We start from the raw sequence: 20213 nt of genomic DNA, 5'->3' as shown, positions 1-20213 counted from the left end.
AGTCACGTTGCCATGGCAAATCGACAATTACACCCTCTGCGACGATGCTGATAATCCTCCAATAATAGCAGTGTTTCACTCCTCATACATCATATGTATTTCATCACATTTTGAACGATAGATTTCCACCCACCCCCCACTGTAGTATTTATTCTTTAGTTGTTATCGTGGATCATTAATGACGAACGGCTCGACCGCTTCACCTAGTGCAAATTTTCTCTCTCTATCTCACTGTTTGGATGGTGAGGTATACGTAGTTAGACAAGTAGTCTTTTTATCATTCGATTGGACAGTTGTTATGTCTTCCTTGCTGTGTTTCCCTTTTTTTTTAATTTGATGGAGACAAATAAAAAAAAATGTTTGAAAAGAATACATGAAGTTGTCAGTTGTGTTTTTATCATAGTTATAGTACATCGATGGAGAACGACCGTGCACTGAGGAAGTTCCTCCCCAGATCGAGGACTGGAATTCCAGTGGGTGAGGGGGGGGGGGTGGGGGTAGCATATCCCATTGAGAGCCAATACAGCAATTCAAAACAAGAAAATGTATTAAAAGGGTAATTTTCAACATCGGGTGGATACCTATTCATGGCATCAAAAATCAAGAAAATAGCAAAACCAAGGGGCAGAAAATCATGTAAAACGAGGCCCTAATAATATCCATAAAGGGTCTGTAAATCAGGGAGGTTATGTAGTTCTGTACAGCTTTCGATAGGACATGCCCCTCCCCCCCAAAAAAATATTTCTCGCAAAAACGTCACAGCGTACTCCCATACATTTAGATTGTAAGTAATGCTTGGAGATCTCACACTATGGGTCCTTTATACATATACAGTGCGTATCAAAAAAAAGTTTACACTTTGAAAAAGCCCTGGGAATTAAAAAATATACATGTGGGTAATTTTTTCACATATATTCTTGGGTTTGGGTCTCATCTATCCAATGAAAGTAAAAGTTTTGACAGAATGTTACACTTCAGTGAGCACTGTCCATTTTTGTAAAGCTCGCAGAAATGCTCATTTTCACGCTGTGTCAAGGGGAAAGGGCGAAATCAAACTTACCCTGCGAAACATTTCTCATACATTTCCCTTGCAATTTTAGTCAATTGAAATAAAACGGATACATTCAAGCATTTTGTTACGATTTTGCCACCCAAATTGAAATTTCAACACTTAGTCAGCACAACCTGTACCCTTTTTGTGCCAGCTGGATCTGAGGACATAACTGAATCTGAACAAAAGTTTATATCAGACATTTACAGCATTTTTTCACTAAGTTTTTACCATTGAAGTGGGTTTACATTTCGTTTTTCATTTAATAATTGTTTCTCCACACTTTTTCCAAGCTTGACAATGATTAACAAAATGAAAATCAAGCCTAAGCCATTTCATGTAAATGACAGCTCAGTGTAAAGCAAATATCGTCACGATGGCCTCGGTGCGTGGGGGAGTGGGGTGGGGCGCAATGCACTCTTTGAAGTGTTTTGGGCAAGGAAACAAATTTAAAAAGGTAAAAGATATCTTCAAATCATCCACGTGTTCTTCATGATTAACATGATTAAGGTCTACTTTTATTCGCATAACTATTTCAAAGTTCTGCGCAAATCATTTTTCACTAACTTTTCAAAAGTAAGTGGTGCTCACTCAAGTGGAAATATTTTTTGACAGTTATATCGTCATTTGCTTAAATGGATCTGTACCAATGTTAAAATGTGGAAAAATCTTCAGGATATTATAAATGTATAATTTTACAGGATTTTTTCTAAGTGTAAACTTTTTTTTGATACGCACTGTATATCCTAAAATCTCAGACATTGCCAGGCCTCATTGCATAAAAAGTTACCATTTTGCCATCCAATGGTAAATTCCACGGAATCAATGTTTTGGGCTTCAAGCATTGTTGCCATGGTAATGTCCATCGAATAGCAACCATTCTGATGCAACAGAGCCTGGGCCCCGTAACACAAAAACTAGGCAATCGTGATCGTAGAACATTTTCCTACGATTGATTCCATTGACTACAGTGTACAATCAATTGTGAAAATCAAGCGTACGATCAATCGCTAACCTTTGTGTTACGGGACCCAGGTCTTTGAACGTGGCAACCAGCTCGGATGTGTGTTTCATAAAGCTGTTCGTAAGTTAAGAGTGACTTTAAGAGCGACTGGTGATCCTTTCTTGTGGTAAATCAGGGCTCCCACAGTCATGGTAAATCCTCAGCTGGAAAAATTTGTGGTCATGGAAAGTCAGGGAATTTGGAAAATTTGTGATAAGTCATGGAATTGCATTTACCTCTTGGCTATGGCAGCTTTCCAGTTTGTCGTTTCTTGCAACTCTCATACTCTGCTATTATAATTGGTGTTCATGATTTCCACTTTCCCAGTTACGTGACATCCCAAATTCTACATAACCGTCCGAGACGTCACGGGAAGTCATGGAAAGCAGCAATTTAGTCATGGAAAAGTCATGGAATTCTGTTTTCAAATTTCTGTGGGAACCCTGTAAATGATATTCACCATTAACTTACGGACAGCTTTATGACCCCCCCCCCCCCCCCCCCCATGTGATACCTGCAAATGCAGGGAAAGAGATAACAGAGGCTCCGGCAATTTCGCCCCCAAAAGGAAAGGGGCCTGAAAATCCCCTTCCACTGCAAAGTTGGAGCTGATTCAATGTTGTAGATTTAGGTAGTACTGCAGGTTACGAAAAGTAGCCCCGAAAATAAAAACAATTTTGGGGACCTGGGGGCCGTTTCATAAAGCTGTTCGTAAGTTAAGAGCGACTTTAGAACGACTGGTGAACCTTTCTTACTCGCTTAACCATTGCCAATAAATATACCATTTACCACAAGAAGGGATCACCAGTTGTTCTTAAAGTCATTCTTAACTTACGAACAGCTTTATGAAACACCCACCTGTTTCATCATGTGTATGATGCAAGAACAAACATGTTTTTACAGTAGCATAACTTGGGGTTTCAAATTGGTTTACTGTTACATGAACTTTGATTTGAAAAAATTGAAATCTTAAAAAGTATTTTTTTCAGCTATTAGGTATTATCTTTTACTCCACATACAGAATAAAATATCAATATGAGATGGGTAAAATAATAAAGTTAAGTGTATATTTTAATCACAGAATAACATCACAACAGAAGAAATACGATCTACAATTTCAGCAAGGTTTCTTCAAGACATACATTAATTATTCAAGGTGAAAATATATTTTTAAAGATTTTAATTGTATAAAAAATTCATTTTTAATAATTACCAATCGTTCATAGTTTCAGTAGTACTAACAGGTAGAGATCACTCAAGCACTTACTTGTGCAGTTTTATTTCAAAAGAATTAATTAGTTCATGCATTCAAATTCAACAAGGAATTTAAAATCTAGCACTATCTGATTCAATAACTATCACCAGTAAATCTTTTTAAAACTGTTAAACATTGATTCAATTTTTGACAGTTTACAATATCATCAATGGATATCCTCCAATTATAATAAACACAGCAACTTCCAAGTAACTAGAGGTATATTTTCCGATATAACTTCAGGCAAATTGGTATAAAGATATTGCTGTAAAGATATAACATGACACCCTAGTCATGTGACATCATCACCTGACTAATCCTAAATCTTCTGAATACAATATCAAGTCTATATTAACTTGCTCTTCTCTCAATTTATACATGTACAGTTTTTTTCAATTTCCTTCATCTTTAATAAGATGATCACCCATCTTTCTGAGTCATGTGATTGTATCATCTGATTGTAGACTCCAGTAGATCTGAGGAACATTTCATAGTCCTATTTTCATCCAACAGTTGTCCTAGTAAAATTGCTTCTCAGCCAATCAAAATCAAGGGAAGTTGTCAGATCTGACATCTTGTCAAATAAAAATGTTAGTGAAACCTCCCCAGTACTTCAATGGCAACGTTTAGCATGCATTTTTCTCCTCTCTCTCAGTTTTATCAGTGGTTTAATTTTTCCCTAATCTTGGGATGATCACCTGACTATCTGAAGACATGTAACTAAACACCTGACTGCCTCCAGTCTACATGTAGGCAGGGAGGTTTTATCTACCTCATGTAAGCATAGTGATCAATATTCCAATGGCAATGTTTAGTCAAGGCATCCATTCCCTTCCCTCACTTTTGACAATTTCAAAATTCTCTAATCTTAGGATGATCTCATATCATCTGATTAATTCCAGTACAAGTACAGTGCAGTGACCAATACTCCAATTGCAACATCAAGCTCTATAGGATGATCACCTGACTTAGTCACACGACAATATCACCTGACTTTCTATCAAGACACATTCATCAGAAACATGCTAACTTGTTGAATTACGATGGGCTTTCCATGCATGTCAGTTCTGGCAATCAATTCAATGTGCTGAACTGAACCGGTCACCTGACATACTGAAGTCATGTGACATCATCATCTGATTTTCTGCTATCACATCAAAGAGATTAAACCTCTATAACAGTCATATCAAGACACATCCTTTCTAAAGAGTCAGTTATGTCAGTAGATTCAGTTTATGCTGAAGATCACCTGATATCATCATGAAGTCATGTGACATCATCACCTGACTTTCTTGAGGCCCAGCACAGCTATCAAAACCGCTATCTCAACTAAGGCTGGAAATGCGCTGTATAGAGAAAAAAAAGGAAGAAAATAAATCAGAGATACACTTTCACCTTTGCAGACATGATATCATGAAACTCAGCAACAAAGCTCAGAATTGCTCTTAATGTTCAGACACTATGTGAAAACGGTAACATGACAGTTGCTCTTACAACAATATCTCTCCGAGGCTAATATCTCTGTAGATAATAAGGTCTTTAGTTCAGAATCATGTGAAGATTAGGAGTAGGGTTGAAAAGAAATTTGAAAAATATCTGAGTGTTCAAATGAACTGAAAGTTTGAAGGTGCGCTGTTAAAGGTCAAGTCCACCCCAGGAAAATGCTGACTCGAATAAATAGAGAAAAAATCGAACTAGCATAGTGCTGAAAATTTCATCAAAATCGGATGTAAAATAAGAGAGTTATGACATTTTAAAGTTTCGCTTATTTTTTTCACAAAACAGTGATAATGCACAACTCGGTGAGTCAGTCGATGATGTCCATCACTCACTATTTCTTTTGTTTTTTATTGTTTGAAATATACAATATTTCATTTTTTACAGATTTGACATTAAGGACCAACTTGACTGAACCATATAGGATTAAACACTGCTAATTCCACATGTTCAGGGAGGAATTAATCGTTGTATCACTTGACAATGAGGAGAAAATTAGAATATTTCATATAGTAAAATACCAAAAAAATAGTGAGTGGATGACGTCATCAGTCTCCTCATTTGCATACCAAACAGGATGTGCATATCACTGTTTTGTGAAATTAAGCGAAACTTTAAAATGTCATAACTTTCTTATTTTACATCCGATTTTGATGAAATTTTCAGCGTTATGCTTGTTGGATTTTTCTCTTTTTATTCAAATCAACTTTTTGTTGGGGTGGACTTGTCCTTTAAAGATACCTGTCACAATTGGATATCCATACTTAAACCACAATTTTATACCAGTGTTTGACTTACCTGCAGAATCCAAAGATATACCAGAATATGTAGCATGGCCACTCCTCAAAGAGATAGAAGGATAGAGCAATGGCGGCACTCGCATGGCAGGTAGTGGCTGAGGGGTGCATGATGCAGGGTTAAGGGCTAAATCATTTTGAAATTTTTGAGATTGAATAAATAACAGTAAATCATGAACATCACTCACATAAGAGAGTCCTGTTGATTTAAAAATAATGTCAGGTGGAAAAAAAAAATTACAATATGCCCAATTTATGGACATAATTACAAAGAAAGAAATGAGCTTGAGTTTGCATATGCATAACAATATATTTTGCAATATCAATAACTACTGAATTAAGATTAAAACAGCCATGTCTACTGTAATCTTCACACTTTACAAAATACAAAAAAAAATTAATCTGGAAATTTGACCATTGTCCGAAACATTAGTATTGCATGAATACTAATGTCAAGAAGTGTTTGAGTGATGAAGATGCTGAAATTAAATCCATTATACTGTAGGTTACTTTATCCAAACTAATAAATAAATGTTGCCATTTTAGAGGATAACCACTTTAATACTGAGGGGAGCCTTTCACAAAGCTTTTTATTAGTGATTTTACACAAAATATATAGACAAATTCACTGAAAATAATATTTTGTGAAATACTCTCTTGGATTCCCTATTGATATATACCTGTACTTCATTTTTTTTTTTAATTAAAAAAGGATACAGAGAAGACCAACTGGATGAATGAACATTGAGACACCAGACATAAAGCCAATAATCTCAATGACCAAGAATACGATACTCAGAGACAGGCCAATGATCAACCTGGAGTACATGTGGAGAGCAAGGGAGGAAACAATTTTGATGAAATGCAGTAGTCTAAGCAGTATGAGGTTGTACAAATATTATAATATAAATTATAATGTTGCCGGTACTTTTAACAGCATGAGGGGAGGAGGAGGGAAATGAAAAGGGGGAGGAGGATGAGGGAAATGAGGAGTAGGATGAGGAGGGGAAGATGAGGATGAGGGAAATGAGGAGTAGGATGAGGAGGGGAAGATGAGGATGAGGGAAATGAGGAGTAGGATGAGGATGAGGGAAATGAGGAGTAGGATGAGGAGGGGAACATGAGGATGAGGGAAATGAGGAGTAGGATGAGGAGGAGGGGAATATGAGGAGGATGAGGGAAATGAGGAGTAGGATGAGGAGGGGAAGATGAGGAGGATGAGGGAAATGAGTAGGATGAGGAGGGGGAGATGAGGATGAGGGAAATGAGTAGGATGAGGAGGGGAAGATGAGGAGGATGAGGGAAATGAGGAGTAGGATATGAAGGAGGGAAAGGTGAGGGAAATGAGTAGGATGAGGAGGGGAAGATGAGGAGGATGAGGGAAATGAGTAGGATGAGGGGAAGATGAGGAGGATGAAGGAAATGAGTAGGATGAGGAGGGGAAGATGAGGAGGATGAGGAGGATGAGGGAAATGAGGAGTAGAATGAGGAGGAGGGGAAGATGAGGAGGATGAGGGAAATGAGTAGGATGAGGAGGATGAGGGAAATGAGTAGGATGAGGAGGGGAAGATGAGGAGGATGAGGGAAATGAGGAGTAGGATGTGGAGGAGGGAAAGATGAGGGAAATGAGTAGGATGAGAAGGAGGGGAAGATGAGGAGGATGAGGGAAATGAGTAGGATGAGGGGAAGATGAGGAGGATGAAGGAAATGAGTAGGATGAGGGGAAGATGAGGATGAGGGAAATGAGGAGTAGGATGAGGAGGAGGGGAAGATGAGGAGGATGAAGGAAATGAGAAGGATGTGGAGGGGAAGATGAGGGAAATGATGAGTAGGATGAGGATTGGAAGATGAGGAGGATGAGGGAAATGAGTAGGATGAGGAGGAGAAGAAGATGAGGAGGATGAGGGAAATGAGGAGTAGGATGTGGAGGGAAATGAGTAGGATGAGGAGGATGAGGGAAATGAGTAGGATGAGGGGAGGATGAGGAGGATGAGGGAAATGAGGAGTAGGATGTGGAGGAGGGAAAGGTGGGGGAATTAGTAGGATGAGGAGGGGAAGATGAGGAGGATGAGGGAAATTAGTAGTAGGACGAGTAGTAGGATGAGGAGGAGGGGAAGATGAGGAGGATGAGGGAAATGAGAAGGATGAGGAGGGGAAGATGAGGGAAATGATGAGTAGGATGAGGAGGGGAAGATGAGGAGGATGAGGGAAATGAGTAGGATGAGGAGGGGAAGATGAGGATGAGGGAAATGAGGAGGGGAAGATGAGGAAGATGAGGGAAATGAGGAGTAGGATGAGGAGGGGAAGATGAGGAGGATGAGGGAAATGAGTAGGATGAGGAGGGAAAGATGAGGAGGATGAGGGGAATGAGGAGAATGAGGAGGTAATGGAGTAGGAGGTGATGGAGGAGAAAAAGGAGGAGAAATAGAAGGAGGAATGGGAGTAGGATTGGAATGACAAGAATGAAGAATAAGAGCAAGAGGGGAGGCAGAGGTGGAGAATGAGGAGGAGGAAGAAGAGGATGAAGAATACGAACAGGGGAGGGGGAGGAGGAAGAGGATGAAGAATAGAGACAGCGGAGGAGGAGGGGGAAGAGGAGGATGAAAAATAGAAACAGGGGAAGAGGAGGAGGAAGAATATGAAGAGGGGAGGAAGGGGAGGAAGGGGAGGAGGAGGAAGAATATGAACAGGAAAGGAGGAAGGGGAGGAGGAGGAGGAAGAGGAGGAACAGGGGGAGGAGGAGGAGAAAGAAGAGGATGAAGAATAAGAACAGGGGGGAGGAGGAGGAGGAGGTGGAGGAGGAAGAAGAGGAGGAGGAGAAAGAAGAGGATGAAGAATAGGAACAGGGGGAGGAAGAAGAGGAGGAAGAATAGGAACAGGGGGAGGAGGAGGAGGGAGAATGAAGAATAGGAACAGGGGGAGGAGGAGGAAGAAGAAGAGGAGGAAGAATATGAACAGGGGAGGAGGAGGAAGAGGAGGAGGAGGAAGAAGAGGAAGAGAAGGATGAGGAAGGAGAGGGGAGGGGAGAGAAAAGGAGTAGAAGGATGTGACAGACACTTACTCACTCTTTCTACTCACAATAAGTAAAAGGAACTGCTCATTTATGTTCACAACATAGAAATTTCATCTCTGCTTAATGTATCAACATAAAAATATCTATTTTCATCTGATGACTACCAATCTGAAATAAATGAAGCTGTTTTCATCACCTGCCATAATATATTCATAATTCATTCATCTGTTTTATTTACCAAGACGAGCATTATCAGAGGATAAAAGACTGTGTCGGGGGAGGGGGGGGGGAGGCTGCAAAATAAGATCAACTAATAAGATATACACAGGGAAATGAAAATACTCACGCCACATCTACTGAATTGTACTCTGTATCTGTGTAGGTTTCAGGTAGGCAGGCTCGTACATTAGCATCCTACAAAAAAAATTGAAAAAGGAAAATAATATAATTGTTTAATATTGATAACATTCATATCTTGTGACATTTTTAGCAAAGTTTTTTTTACGAAAATGGATTGTCTTGCTTTAAATAATAGGAAACTCTTCAGAGGGGTTTTCACAAAGAGGTATATGTAAGTATGATTAAGTCATTTTTTCCACATAAATGAACAAAGTAATGCACATGTATAACCTGACCAATGAGGTGATGTGTATATTTCAAACTCTATTTCCTGTACATTTCCTTAAAAATTTCAATCCAATATGGGAAATCTATCAATTCATTTTTGCAATATCGTCATGTACTTTCACAAAGTTAAAGTCGTTGTAGTCCTCCTCCACCACAACCACCACACCACTTCTAGTTCTTTACTTCTGCTACATTTTACCAATAACACTGTAATCAGTAACAACAAAATGTTAACAATTAATAAGCGAACAATTACTCAGTTGTTCTTAATCTCGTTTCAACTGGAAAAGAATTTTTGTTACCTACCCGTGACCATATGAGAGTGACAGTGATAACCAGATGAGCAATTAGGCACAGGAAACGGGCTGGGATCAGATTTGTTAAAGCCATTAGGATTTAGGACTATCCACCAATTCTACTGGATCATTAAGAACATAAAAGAAGAAATCATACATTACATTTTAAAACATCAAAAATGTTTTTATATACTTTATATACGAATATTCACTGCTAGAGTAAATTCTGAGCTGATTTTATTCTTTGCATGGTATGAAAATGACAATGAGAGCCTGCAGAAAGAAAATCCAAAAAGACAACTTTAGCTTAAAGTAAAAGATTTAATTTCATTATCTATTCATTTATTTCCATCAACTCCCAATAAAATTATCCTAATGTTAGAATTAGAAAGTAAAAGATCTAACTTAGCCCTAATAGTATTTTCAAAGATAGAATCAACAGCAAGAAAAACAATATCTTCAGATACCAGAGAACTACACGTCTACACCAGTTACACAGCAAAATTAAAAGGAATATAAATAATTATGGAATAAGAATCCTACCAAGTACCAAGACGACGTCACAATGTCATGAAAAAATTTCCAAACGTTCAATTTTTTTGCCTTTTTTCAGCTCAAATCAAATACGTGATTTTAAGCTGTGCCTGGTGAAATTTGGCTCAAAATCAAATTAAATTGTAAAAAATTACATTAAATAGTTTTGCCAAGGCCAAGCCATGGCTAAAAGTAAGAAATTGCAAAACGCCCTGGCCTTGGCAATGCCAGCCAGGGCCAAATTCAAATTAACCCAGGGAAGTCCCGCCCGCTGTGCGGGCGGGAGCCCAGGGGCTTACCGTGTATTTGACCATACTCACGGGACTAGCGTGATTTATGGTCTAAATATTTCTCCAAATGAATTGTGAAAACAGAAATTATGCACTTACCACGATTATATGGATGAAGGTCTAACGAGTGGCAGTTTCCTGACATCGCGGCACAGACTGGAACTTCAAAAAAAACGAAAAGTTCTCTCCTTCTACCCCAGTCTCGATCGGCCATTTTGTTACGATTCATAACAAAAATGGCCGATCGAGACGGGGGTAGAAGGAGAGAACTTTTCGTTTTTTTTAAGTTCCAGTCTGTGCCTCGATGTCAGGAAACTGCCACTCGTTAGACTTTCATCCATATAAATTAATCGTGGTAAGTGCATAATTTCTGTTTTCACAATTCATTTGGAGAAATATTATTATTCAGACCATAAATCACGCTAGTCCCGTGAGTATGGTCAAATACACAGTAAGCCCCTGGGCTCCGGCCCGCTGTGCGGGCCGGAGCTCCCTGGGTTAAATTCAAATAAGACTTTATAATAAGAGGACCATCACCCAGAGGCTCGTCCACGCACCGCCGGTTTGGCCGGTGACAGCAGCGGAGCTTCCCCGTTCCGAATCGTCTTGACCCTGCCCTGGCTAAGCTGGGAAGCTGAGCCTCTGAGTCTGGGGCCCTGTCTCTATCCCGAGTGATATGTTTCTGTGATGACTGTATTAAGGCTCAAATCTAAAAAAAAATCTAAAATACTTACCTAGGGCGTTTGCAAGTGGATTTAGACCCTTTTATTCAGCTGCTTGAATCCAAATCTGGATCGTGAAACCATGGACGCTCACACTTTTCGACAGGAGCAGGGATTTGTTTCACAAAAGATTTGTAAGTGTAAGTTCGCAACCTTATGTTGGTTGCATACGCGAGTTTCTATCGATAATATCAGAAGCTAGATTTAGGACGAGTTTGAGAAACCGTTCCCGGAAGTTAATGATCGGACAAAGTTCACGGAGCTTCGGTTTCCCATTGATGATGTTGGAACTTGTGTGTAAGTGCCACGTTTGATAAATTTAAATCGAAAATACCATGGTAAGTTGTTATCTTTTATTTAATAATTTTCCATTATTTAAGTGGATAATTGTGTGTTTGTAAAACTATTCACGAATGGAGGGTGTGGACACGGAGTATAATTGAGTAAAAAGATGTTGATTTGTCTTTTTTTTCGTCGCGGCGGAGATGGCCGATGCTTATGGAGTTTTTCTAGCCTCATCCTTACCATGGCATGGGCCGTTCCGCTGGGGGAGACGACGGGCACTGTACCCATTGAAGCAGACGCACGTAGCCGTAGCTACATTGTAGGGCCAGGTAGCCGCTTGTGCATTTCAATCATTTGTGAAGGCCTGAGCTGAGGCAGAAGAAGAGGTCATTGACATTATAATTGGACTGAAGATTAAACATGAAATTTGTTAATATTCTATGAAAGTTTTGGCCGGTGTGAAATTAAAGTTTAAACTGCATTATTAGAAATAGAAATTACTTGGAATGATTAGAATTAATTTTAGATCTAGAAAATCATTTGTCATTTAGTGCCAAACTAAGGCAAAGTTCATGAAGTTTCATTGAAATTTGATATGCCCTAACTCCTAAGTAATTCTTGCAAAGTGTGCCGGGCAAGAATTATTGTTGGCTTGAGCAAGAACAGAATAAATATTATTTTACAAAAAAACGCAGCCTGTAGTACACTGCATACTGTAGAGTAGTGTAACTATTTATTGTAAAGTTAGAGTTAGACCTAACGAAAGCCAAAAAGGTGTTCAGTTTCAACATTGGCAATTGGTAACGTTGCCCGTTGGCAATTTTCATGAATTCACAATTTTCTTTTATGCCCAAGATTCGACATGTTAAGCTCTTCTGCAATTTTTTTTGTTCTAAAATTTCTTTTCACAAAATGATATTTGCACCAATGTTTGTTAAATATATTTGTCTATCTTTAATTGCAAATTTGCAATGTTCATTTTCAATTTCCATCTGAATAATACATAAAATCTTGAAATGTATCGCCATGTTTCGATTCGACATCCCCTGCCCTTCGTACGACATAGCGCATCGCGCGCTCAAAAATGCAAGGCGAGAGCCGCTGAATTGCGCCGCATCGCATGCGATGTGCAACCCAGAAGTTGCAGCGGTCATTCGCTCACGCATTGCGATCGGGGCCCCTGTCGAATGAAGGCGACCTGCAAGCATGCCTTGACTTCAAAGAATTCTGTGCAAATTCAATGCCGTTGAATTTTTCTTTCTTTTTCTTTTTTGATTGGAAATTTTGAAGATACGATCCTAAATTTGCGAGAAAGTTATCGTACTCGGAGCAGAACCAAGGATTTCTTTATTTTTGACACATTTTTCGGCGACCCCGCTTCTTAAATCTGAGCTAAGCCGCCAAATGCTCTGGATATATGGTGAATATTCCGCATTTCAAGGGAAATTTTTGACATTTTAAAGGGGATTTTTTTTTGTTAAAATCAGGACTTTTTGGTGGCAAGTGATAGTGCCTATGTTTATAAAAATGTGTTTGGTGTGTGTTTTTGTGACTGTGCTGGCTTGTGAAATAGGTTTGCCATGTCGAATCTCGGCACTTGTCGAATTTTGGGCGTGTTACTCTATTTAATTTCACTCTTACTTTTTGAGTAATCTTGTGACAAAGTAACAAAACAGTTTAGTTCTGTCCTTTGAACTGCAGATGATTAGTGTGAGATAGATATCATAGACTTAGATCCTTATTTCTTTCAAGAGTGGTTACTTTCATTGTTGTCAAGTAACATGATCCCGAGTTATATAAAGCTCTGTGATGGTTTTGAAATTTTTATCAAGCAGGGGGGTGTTTCACAAAGTTTTAAGTATGACTTAGAGTCGCACTTAAATACCAAGTTGCGTACGGTATGAAAGACTTGACCGCATTGGCCATATCGTGTCATGAGGACGCGCACTACTGCGTATTTATTATCAATAAGATCGCATATCATGTACGTGTCGGCATTTAAGTGCGACTCAAGTCATACTTAAATCTTTGTGAAACGCCCCCCAGGGGGCCGTTTCATAAAGCTGATCATCAGTCAAGAGCGACTTTAAGAACGACTGGTGATCCTTTCTTGTGGTAAATGATATTGACCATTAAATGTTCATTGGTGATTATTTAGAGTGTAAGAAAGTTTCACCAGTCGTTCTTAAAGTCACTCTTAGAGGACTATTCCACCTGAACAAAAAGTTGATTTGAATAAAAAGAGAAAAAAATACAACAAGCATAACACTGAAAATTTCATCAAAATCGGATGTAAAATAAGAAAGTTATGACATTTTAAAAATTTGCTTATTTTCACAAAACAGTCATATGTACATCCTGATCGGTATGCAAATGAGGAGACTGATGACGTCATCCACTCACTATTTCTTTTGTAGTTTATTGTATGAAATATTCTAACTTTCTTCTCATTGTCAAGTGAAACAACAATTAATTCCTCCCTGAACATGTGGAGTTATCATTATTTAATACTATATGATTTAGTCAAGTTGGTCCTTATTGTCAAATCTATAAATAATGAAATATTGTATAATTCAAACAATAAGAAACAAAAGAAATAGTGAGTGAGGGACATCATCGACAGTCCCATTTGAGTTGTGCATATCACTGTTTTGTGAAAAGTAAGCAAAACTTTAAAATGTCATAACTTTCTTATTTGACATCCGATTTTGATGAAATTTTCAGCATTATGCTAGTTTGATTTTTCTCAATTTATTCAAATCAACATTTTTGTGGGGTGGACTTGACCTTTAACTTACGAACAGCTTTATGAACTCCCACCTTGTGTGTTATTCTTACTAATCTCTGATGAAAATTTCAAAAAGACTCTTTCTCTGCTCAGGGCCCGGTACAGTATGTAACAAAAAGCTTTGATAGTGATTGATCAAGGGGCTGATTTTACGAGTAATCAATGGAATAAATCATAAAATTAGATATTAGCCCCATGATCAGTCGCTAAGCTTTCTAACCCATGGATTGCTGTGTTAAATTACACTTGATCTTGTGTACCCTCAGATAATGTTTGAGATGCAATGTTTTTTGCTCGTTATTGTTCCAGGCTGCACAAAAGATTTCTAAGTTTTGACTAGATGCTGCAAAGTGCAAATGGCTTTGGTCATTTTGTGATATTAGAAATTCATTTTCTTGATTGCAAACAGGGATAGACAGACCACTTATTTTCAAATGAGAATTTTTATCAGAACTTCTTATTTTGACCCATGCCTTATCATTTTAGTACACTGTATCCTACAGGAATTTGCATTTGTAAACATTTTATAATTATGTTCATTCCTTTTTTTTATTCACATGACAGCCTCTTAGATTGGATATAAAGGTAAGAAATCTATTTCCACCTTTTTCTGTTGTTGTTTTTTGCAGTAACACAATGCATGTTTTGAAAATATATCTTTATCATTGAAAGCCAAAATCAGTGTATACTATGCACCTGTAATAAATTACTAATTTTAGTGAAACATGTGAATATTTTATGTGATAAAAATATCATGTATTTTTTCAAGCAAGGGTTTAAGATTTTTGAGGATTTTTTTAAATTAAAAGAATATTAATATTTTATGAAATTTGGACTTATCAATCATGAGTAATGCTATTCTTGTACAATTTGGGTTTCTTATTTTGGGGGAATTTTTTTTTCCCCATGCATGTTAAATGTGAGTGTGACATAGTCAAAGAAAATTGATCACATACTTCAGTAAACTTTAAGAAAATTACATGAAGTCTTTGACACCCCTCTGCAAACCAATTACATAACTGCATGTTTTGAAACAATATCTCAAAAAAGATCTCTGTTTCTACTTCGTAAAGTCCTTTATCTACTCCTAATCTGTTTGTTCGTTCGTTCCTGACTTTGTTACAATGTGATAAGTACGACATGTATATAAAAGCAGTATATGATAATTATATCTGTATATATTTCCCCTTCAGCGAAAGCTTTCAGCACGGTCTGACCGTGTAAAGTGCGTTGACCTTCATCCATCTGAGCCATGGATGCTTGTCAGTTTGTACAATGGTAACGTACATGTATGGAACCATGAATCACAGGTGAGAAAAAAAAATATTGTACTTAAAGGTAAATTGTGTCATTGGTTTATTTCAAAACTTTCTTTTAAATTTCACTCTTTGCTTTCCACGATATTCATAAACAAGTTCTGAGTCCATACAATGTATTGCATTGGCTAGAAAGAACTGTTTTTATTCTCAAAAAAATATATAAAGATGAGAAGATTTGCCGAGTGAGCTTTTTTTTATTTATTTTTAAAACTAACATAAAAAATGAAGAGCGCCACCTTGAGACCAAATTACATCAATACCTGCTCATGAATATTCATATCTCTAGCTCTCGCCTCTGCGCGAGTCTCAATCAAGTGCCGATGCACGGTAATGGGCATGGGCGGGTACGGAGTCTGTACACCGTGAATGCACGGGTTTCTTTCCCGGTTTCTATTGCATTTCGTAGAAAGCGTGTATATTGAAAACAAAGTCTGACGGCTTTTTCCTTGCTTGCATCTTTGCTTCGTTGATCTGTATTGTTTCTCTATTTCTCCAGGGTATGGAGGGACGGAGGGAGGGAGAAAGGTGCTTGTGAAAGCCAAGGGAGACAGGGCTATATTCTTATTTATTATATTTTTTCTAGTTCTTTATATGTATTTTTGTTTTTTTTCCGATTCACTGAATTGTTATCATTTTCTTCAGGTTCTGTATTTTGATGTGTTCATTATTATCACGTGTAGTAATATACGTTGTAATTTCTTAATTGTTTAAATAATAGGCCTATGCTACATTTTTTTTAAAGGAAAAATTAGAAATCATTTTGTATTGAACTAGCTTGGCCGCCAATTTCGTTATTTGCTTTGTGTGTCCTATAGCTCTCCACCACTGAATTCGTCAATATACTGCCTCAACGTATTTATCAATTAAATTGGACAAATACCGCGTGGCCTAGTGTTTTTTTTACAATATCCAGGGGCGGATCCAGCTTCACTAATAAAGAGGGAGGGGGGTTGAAAAATATTTTCCCCGATCGATCCGCAGCTCAAAGCTATTTTTTTGTATCTATATAGTCGTAACAGTTACTCATAAGCCCTATAAAAAATGCGAGCGCGAGGTAAAATTTTCGGAAATCGTGAATTGGGTCCTGAAAATTGACGGATCCATGCAGCACGGGCCGGCTGTGCCCCCCCCCCCCCCTTCAGAGGCACAATCAATATATGTAAAAATCTATCGATATAATCATTTTTTTTTGCTTGTCAAATTTTCCTCGGGAAAATGTGCCCCCCCCCCCCCTTTGAAAAATCCTAGATCTGCCTCTGAAGATTAATCATAATAAAACAAAATAATCATAACGGTACGTAGGGCCTATGGTGCACCGGGTAGCGACTTCAGTTCCGTAAATTGTTCTCCCAGCGGGCCATGCTAATACCCGGCCCGGCTTTAGCTGGGCTAACTGCGCTCAAGCATTTGAATTAGTAAATGGTAGTTCCCTTGTTTGTTTTACTAAGGCCTGTTTTTGTTTATATCGATTAGCTGATATTTCTTTAATTTGATATGAATAATACCTTTTCATTGTAATCGCTATTTTACTATGTTTTATTATACAAGGACCAAGATGAAAAAAAACAGTAATTACAACTCTGATCTTGTGAACCTTTTTAAATATGACTGAATGAATAAATAAATTAATTGGTATTGATAAATAGATATTCCATCGAACCTGAGGCAATGCGAACACGAAGCGCGGGCTAAATTGTTTTATGCAGTGACATGGTCCCCCCCCCCCCAAGTCTGAATTACCCTCACCTTATTTTATTCATTCTTCCTCCTTATATTTTTTCTTCTCCCCCCACCCTCTGCTTTCCATTCTATTACTTGTTTCCCTTTCTTTCCCCCTATTATGCACCGCCAATAGGGTGGGGGCGCCCCGTTGGCCTCCTGGATCCGCCTATGATACCGGTACGTCAGGCCTGTATATTATAAGCAATTGATGTTTATGTAACATCGATTAACCCCCCCCCCCGAAAGTTTCTCTTTGTATTTTTCTTTTCAACTTGTTATGGTAGTATATACTAAACAAGTATCACGTTTGACTTTGTCCAACTTTGTGACCAAAACTTTAGTACGGTTTTCTCAGTGAAATTGATGATGACGTCTCCTGGGTGCCTCCCCCTTCACCCCACTCCTCCTTGGTCCTCTGGGCTTGGCGAATAACATTGCGTACGTATCATGGAGAGATATATCGAGGACATACAGCTAGGCGGAATTATTTGGGGAAGGGGTCTTCCATTTCTTTGTTATTCCGAAGTTCCGATGATGGTTCAGCGAATGTGCTCTATGCAAAATCACGTTTTGGCACGACTTCTAAGCGCTGGGCATGTCAACGGACAATAACAAAATAAATGCAAACATGTCATGGATCGAAATGGTAAAAAATATATATTTTAAAGAAAACCATCGTTATCAAAATTTGATGCAGTCAAACCAACATGTTTTGTTAATACCAGTTTCAACTTACATTAAAAATTATAACCCGAGGCCATATTAGCAAACCCCCCCCAAAAAAAAATCTCAGTAGGAAAAAAATATTTTTTTTCAAAATGGAAAGTGCCCTTCTTTCAAAATGATGTGTGCCCCTTTTCAAAATAAAATACCTTTTCTTGAAGTCAAACAATACATTTTAGGTTAGAAAATCACAACAATTTTGGATCGCGCTTCGCACTCACATCATTTTGAAAGAAGGGCACTTTCCATATTTTCCCTACTGGGATTTTTTTTGGGAGAGGGGTGCAAGTGTTTTGGTTACAACTTCTGCTTACAATGTTCAATTTTCAAGTTTGAATATCACAAATTTTCAGCTCGCGCTTTCCGCTTGCATCAATTATTGTTTATTCTTGGTTTCAAAACTTAGAATGTCCATCAGGTTGAAATATCACAAATTTTCGGCTCGCGCTCGCATCAATTATTATTTATTGGTTTAAAAAAGTGCTTAGATTGTCCAGTTTTCAGGTTGGAATATCGCACTCGCGTCCATTATTCAGTTAGATACACATCTTTTTCATGACAACAAAAAACAATAGCTCGGAATGCTTGATTTTCAGGTCTTATTAGTACATGCAATGTCCAAAATTTTGAGCCCGCGATTTGCGCTCACAACATCTCGCAAGGATGCTCTTTTAACAATAATTTTCGCGGTAATAATTGACCAAAAAGCGAGTTTCACAACTTCAGATTTAAAAATGTTTCCAAACCGCTTGCTTGCTACGCTCGCTCCCGGAAAAATAAAGCCTGATTACATATTTAATCAATCAGAAAAGACTTCAAAAAGGCTTTGCTCAACTTAATTAGTATAAAACGCACAACTACTTAACGCAGATGACAATCTCATGGTGAAAATTTCAATTGCATAAAAAATGCATATTAATGCCCTCTTTTGCCCCCCAAATGAAAATACGTTCCGCCGCCCCTGATTATCACACATCGCGAGCATATCAAACAGGATGCAAATGGAGGTCTATTCAGCCGGGCATTATTTATACGCTTTGGATTCTTGTTTGCCTAGAAAATGTAAATATTTCAAGAGTTCTTATATTTTCATTACATCTTTGTCCTTATTTCTCTATATCCGTAGCTCCACCATGCGCGTATTCGAGGGCCCTCGGGGCACGCCCCCCCCCCCGGGTAGGCGAAAAAGGGGCGCCAAAAATAGGGAGAAAAGGGGAGAAAAAAGAAAGAGAGGAGGAAAACAAAAGAGGGAAAGGGGAGCGCCGAATTGATGTTCGCCCTAGGGAGGGGGGGGGGCGCCCAATTGATAATCGACCTATAGGGGCGCCGAATTTAAGTCCAACATAGATAGGGGAGCCGAATTGATGTTTGACATTGGGGGCATCGACTTGATGTCCGAATTAGGGAGGCGCCGAATTGATGTTCGACCTAGGGGGTGCCAATTGATGTTCAGCCTAGGTGGGGGGGGGGGGGGCAAATTAATGTTTTACCTCGGGGTGCCGTATAGATGTTCCACATAGGAGGGGCTGCATTCGGCATTCGGCATAGGGGCACCGAGGGGGCGCCGAATTGATGTTTAAACTAGGGGCTGGGGCGCCGAATCGATATTTTCCATAGTGTTGCCGAATTGATGTTTGACATAGGGGGGCGCCGAATTGATGTTCAACATAGGGGTGGCAAATTGATGTTCAACCTAGGTGGAGGGGGGGGGGCGAATTAATGTTTTACCTCAGGGCGCCGTATAGATGTTCGACATAAGAGGGGGCCGCATTGAAGTTCGACATAGGGGCACCGAGGGGGCGCCGAATTGATGTTCAACCTAGTGGCTGGGGCGCCGAATTGATATTTTTCATAGGGTTGCCGAATCGATGTTTGACATAGGGGGGTGCCGAATTGATGTTCACCCTAGGCGGTGCCTAATGGATGTTCACCACACGAGGGCGCCTATTTTATGTTTGTCCCGGTGCGCCAAATTCAGGTTCAATTAACCAAGGGAGGGGGGTGGGCGCCAAATTCATGTTTGCTCGCATCAAATACTCATCCTGTTCATGATTACCAAAAGTGCCTATAATTTTAGATCAGAATACAAAAAAAAATCATCCTACTCTACGTTCTCGCATTAATTGTTTAGTAAGGTGACGATCCTGTTCATGGTTAGATAAGTGCTTAGAATGTCCGACTTTGGATCGAAATATAAAAAAAAATCAGCTCGCGCTTCACGCTCGCATAAACTGTTTTGTTAGTGCTCATCTTGTTCATGATAATCGAAAATGCTTACTCGAATGTCCAAA

General features: G+C 38.7%; 1 protein-coding gene and 1 long non-coding RNA gene across 3 annotated transcripts; one reads left to right on the top strand and one right to left on the bottom strand.

The window, feature by feature from the left end:
* Positions 1 to 3102: 3102 nt before the first annotated feature.
* LOC129276535 (transmembrane protein 107-like) lies at positions 3103 to 11285 on the bottom strand. Of its 2 annotated transcripts, none has more exons than XM_064109551.1 (6): positions 11098 to 11285; positions 9550 to 9661; positions 8963 to 9030; positions 6321 to 6421; positions 5605 to 5701; positions 3103 to 4655 (listed from the first exon to the last, which is right to left on the bottom strand). In XM_064109551.1, exons 2-6 carry the CDS (start codon positions 9631 to 9633, stop codon positions 4589 to 4591), a joined length of 417 nt encoding a protein of 138 aa, XP_063965621.1. In that variant the 5' UTR covers positions 9634 to 9661; positions 11098 to 11285; the 3' UTR covers positions 3103 to 4588. The 2 variants fall into 2 exon arrangements, with proteins under 2 accessions (XP_063965621.1, XP_063965622.1); XM_064109552.1 differs by having other exon boundaries at positions 9550 to 9658.
* On the top strand, positions 10950 to 15462 carry LOC135156658 (uncharacterized). Its single transcript, XR_010295715.1, has 3 exons — positions 10950 to 11423; positions 14723 to 14743; positions 15352 to 15462. It is a non-coding gene; the product is annotated as an uncharacterized LOC135156658 (long non-coding RNA).
* The last annotated feature ends 4751 nt before the right edge of the window (positions 15463 to 20213 follow it).

The sequence above is a fragment of the Lytechinus pictus genome, chromosome 14 (genome assembly GCF_037042905.1).
Source record: "Lytechinus pictus isolate F3 Inbred chromosome 14, Lp3.0, whole genome shotgun sequence".
Classification (NCBI taxonomy): domain Eukaryota; kingdom Metazoa; phylum Echinodermata; class Echinoidea; order Temnopleuroida; family Toxopneustidae; genus Lytechinus; species Lytechinus pictus.
The sequence above is the reverse complement of the archived record's forward strand: the minus strand, read 5'-3'. Positions and strand labels throughout refer to the sequence as shown.

Bases quoted from the DNA above. Each gene is read 5' to 3' on its own strand.
- LOC129276535 (XM_064109551.1), bottom strand. From the start codon at position 9,633: ATGGCTTTAACAAATCTGATCCCAGCCCGTTTCCTGTGCCTAATTGCT. The intron at 9,031-9,549 runs GTAGGTAACAAA...TTTTTTTTGTAG, and splicing joins TCACTCTCATATGGTCACGG to GATGCTAATGTACGAGCCTG. The intron at 5,702-6,320 runs GTATCCTTTTTT...TGCACCCCTCAG, and splicing joins TCATCCAGTTGGTCTTCTCT to CCACTACCTGCCATGCGAGT.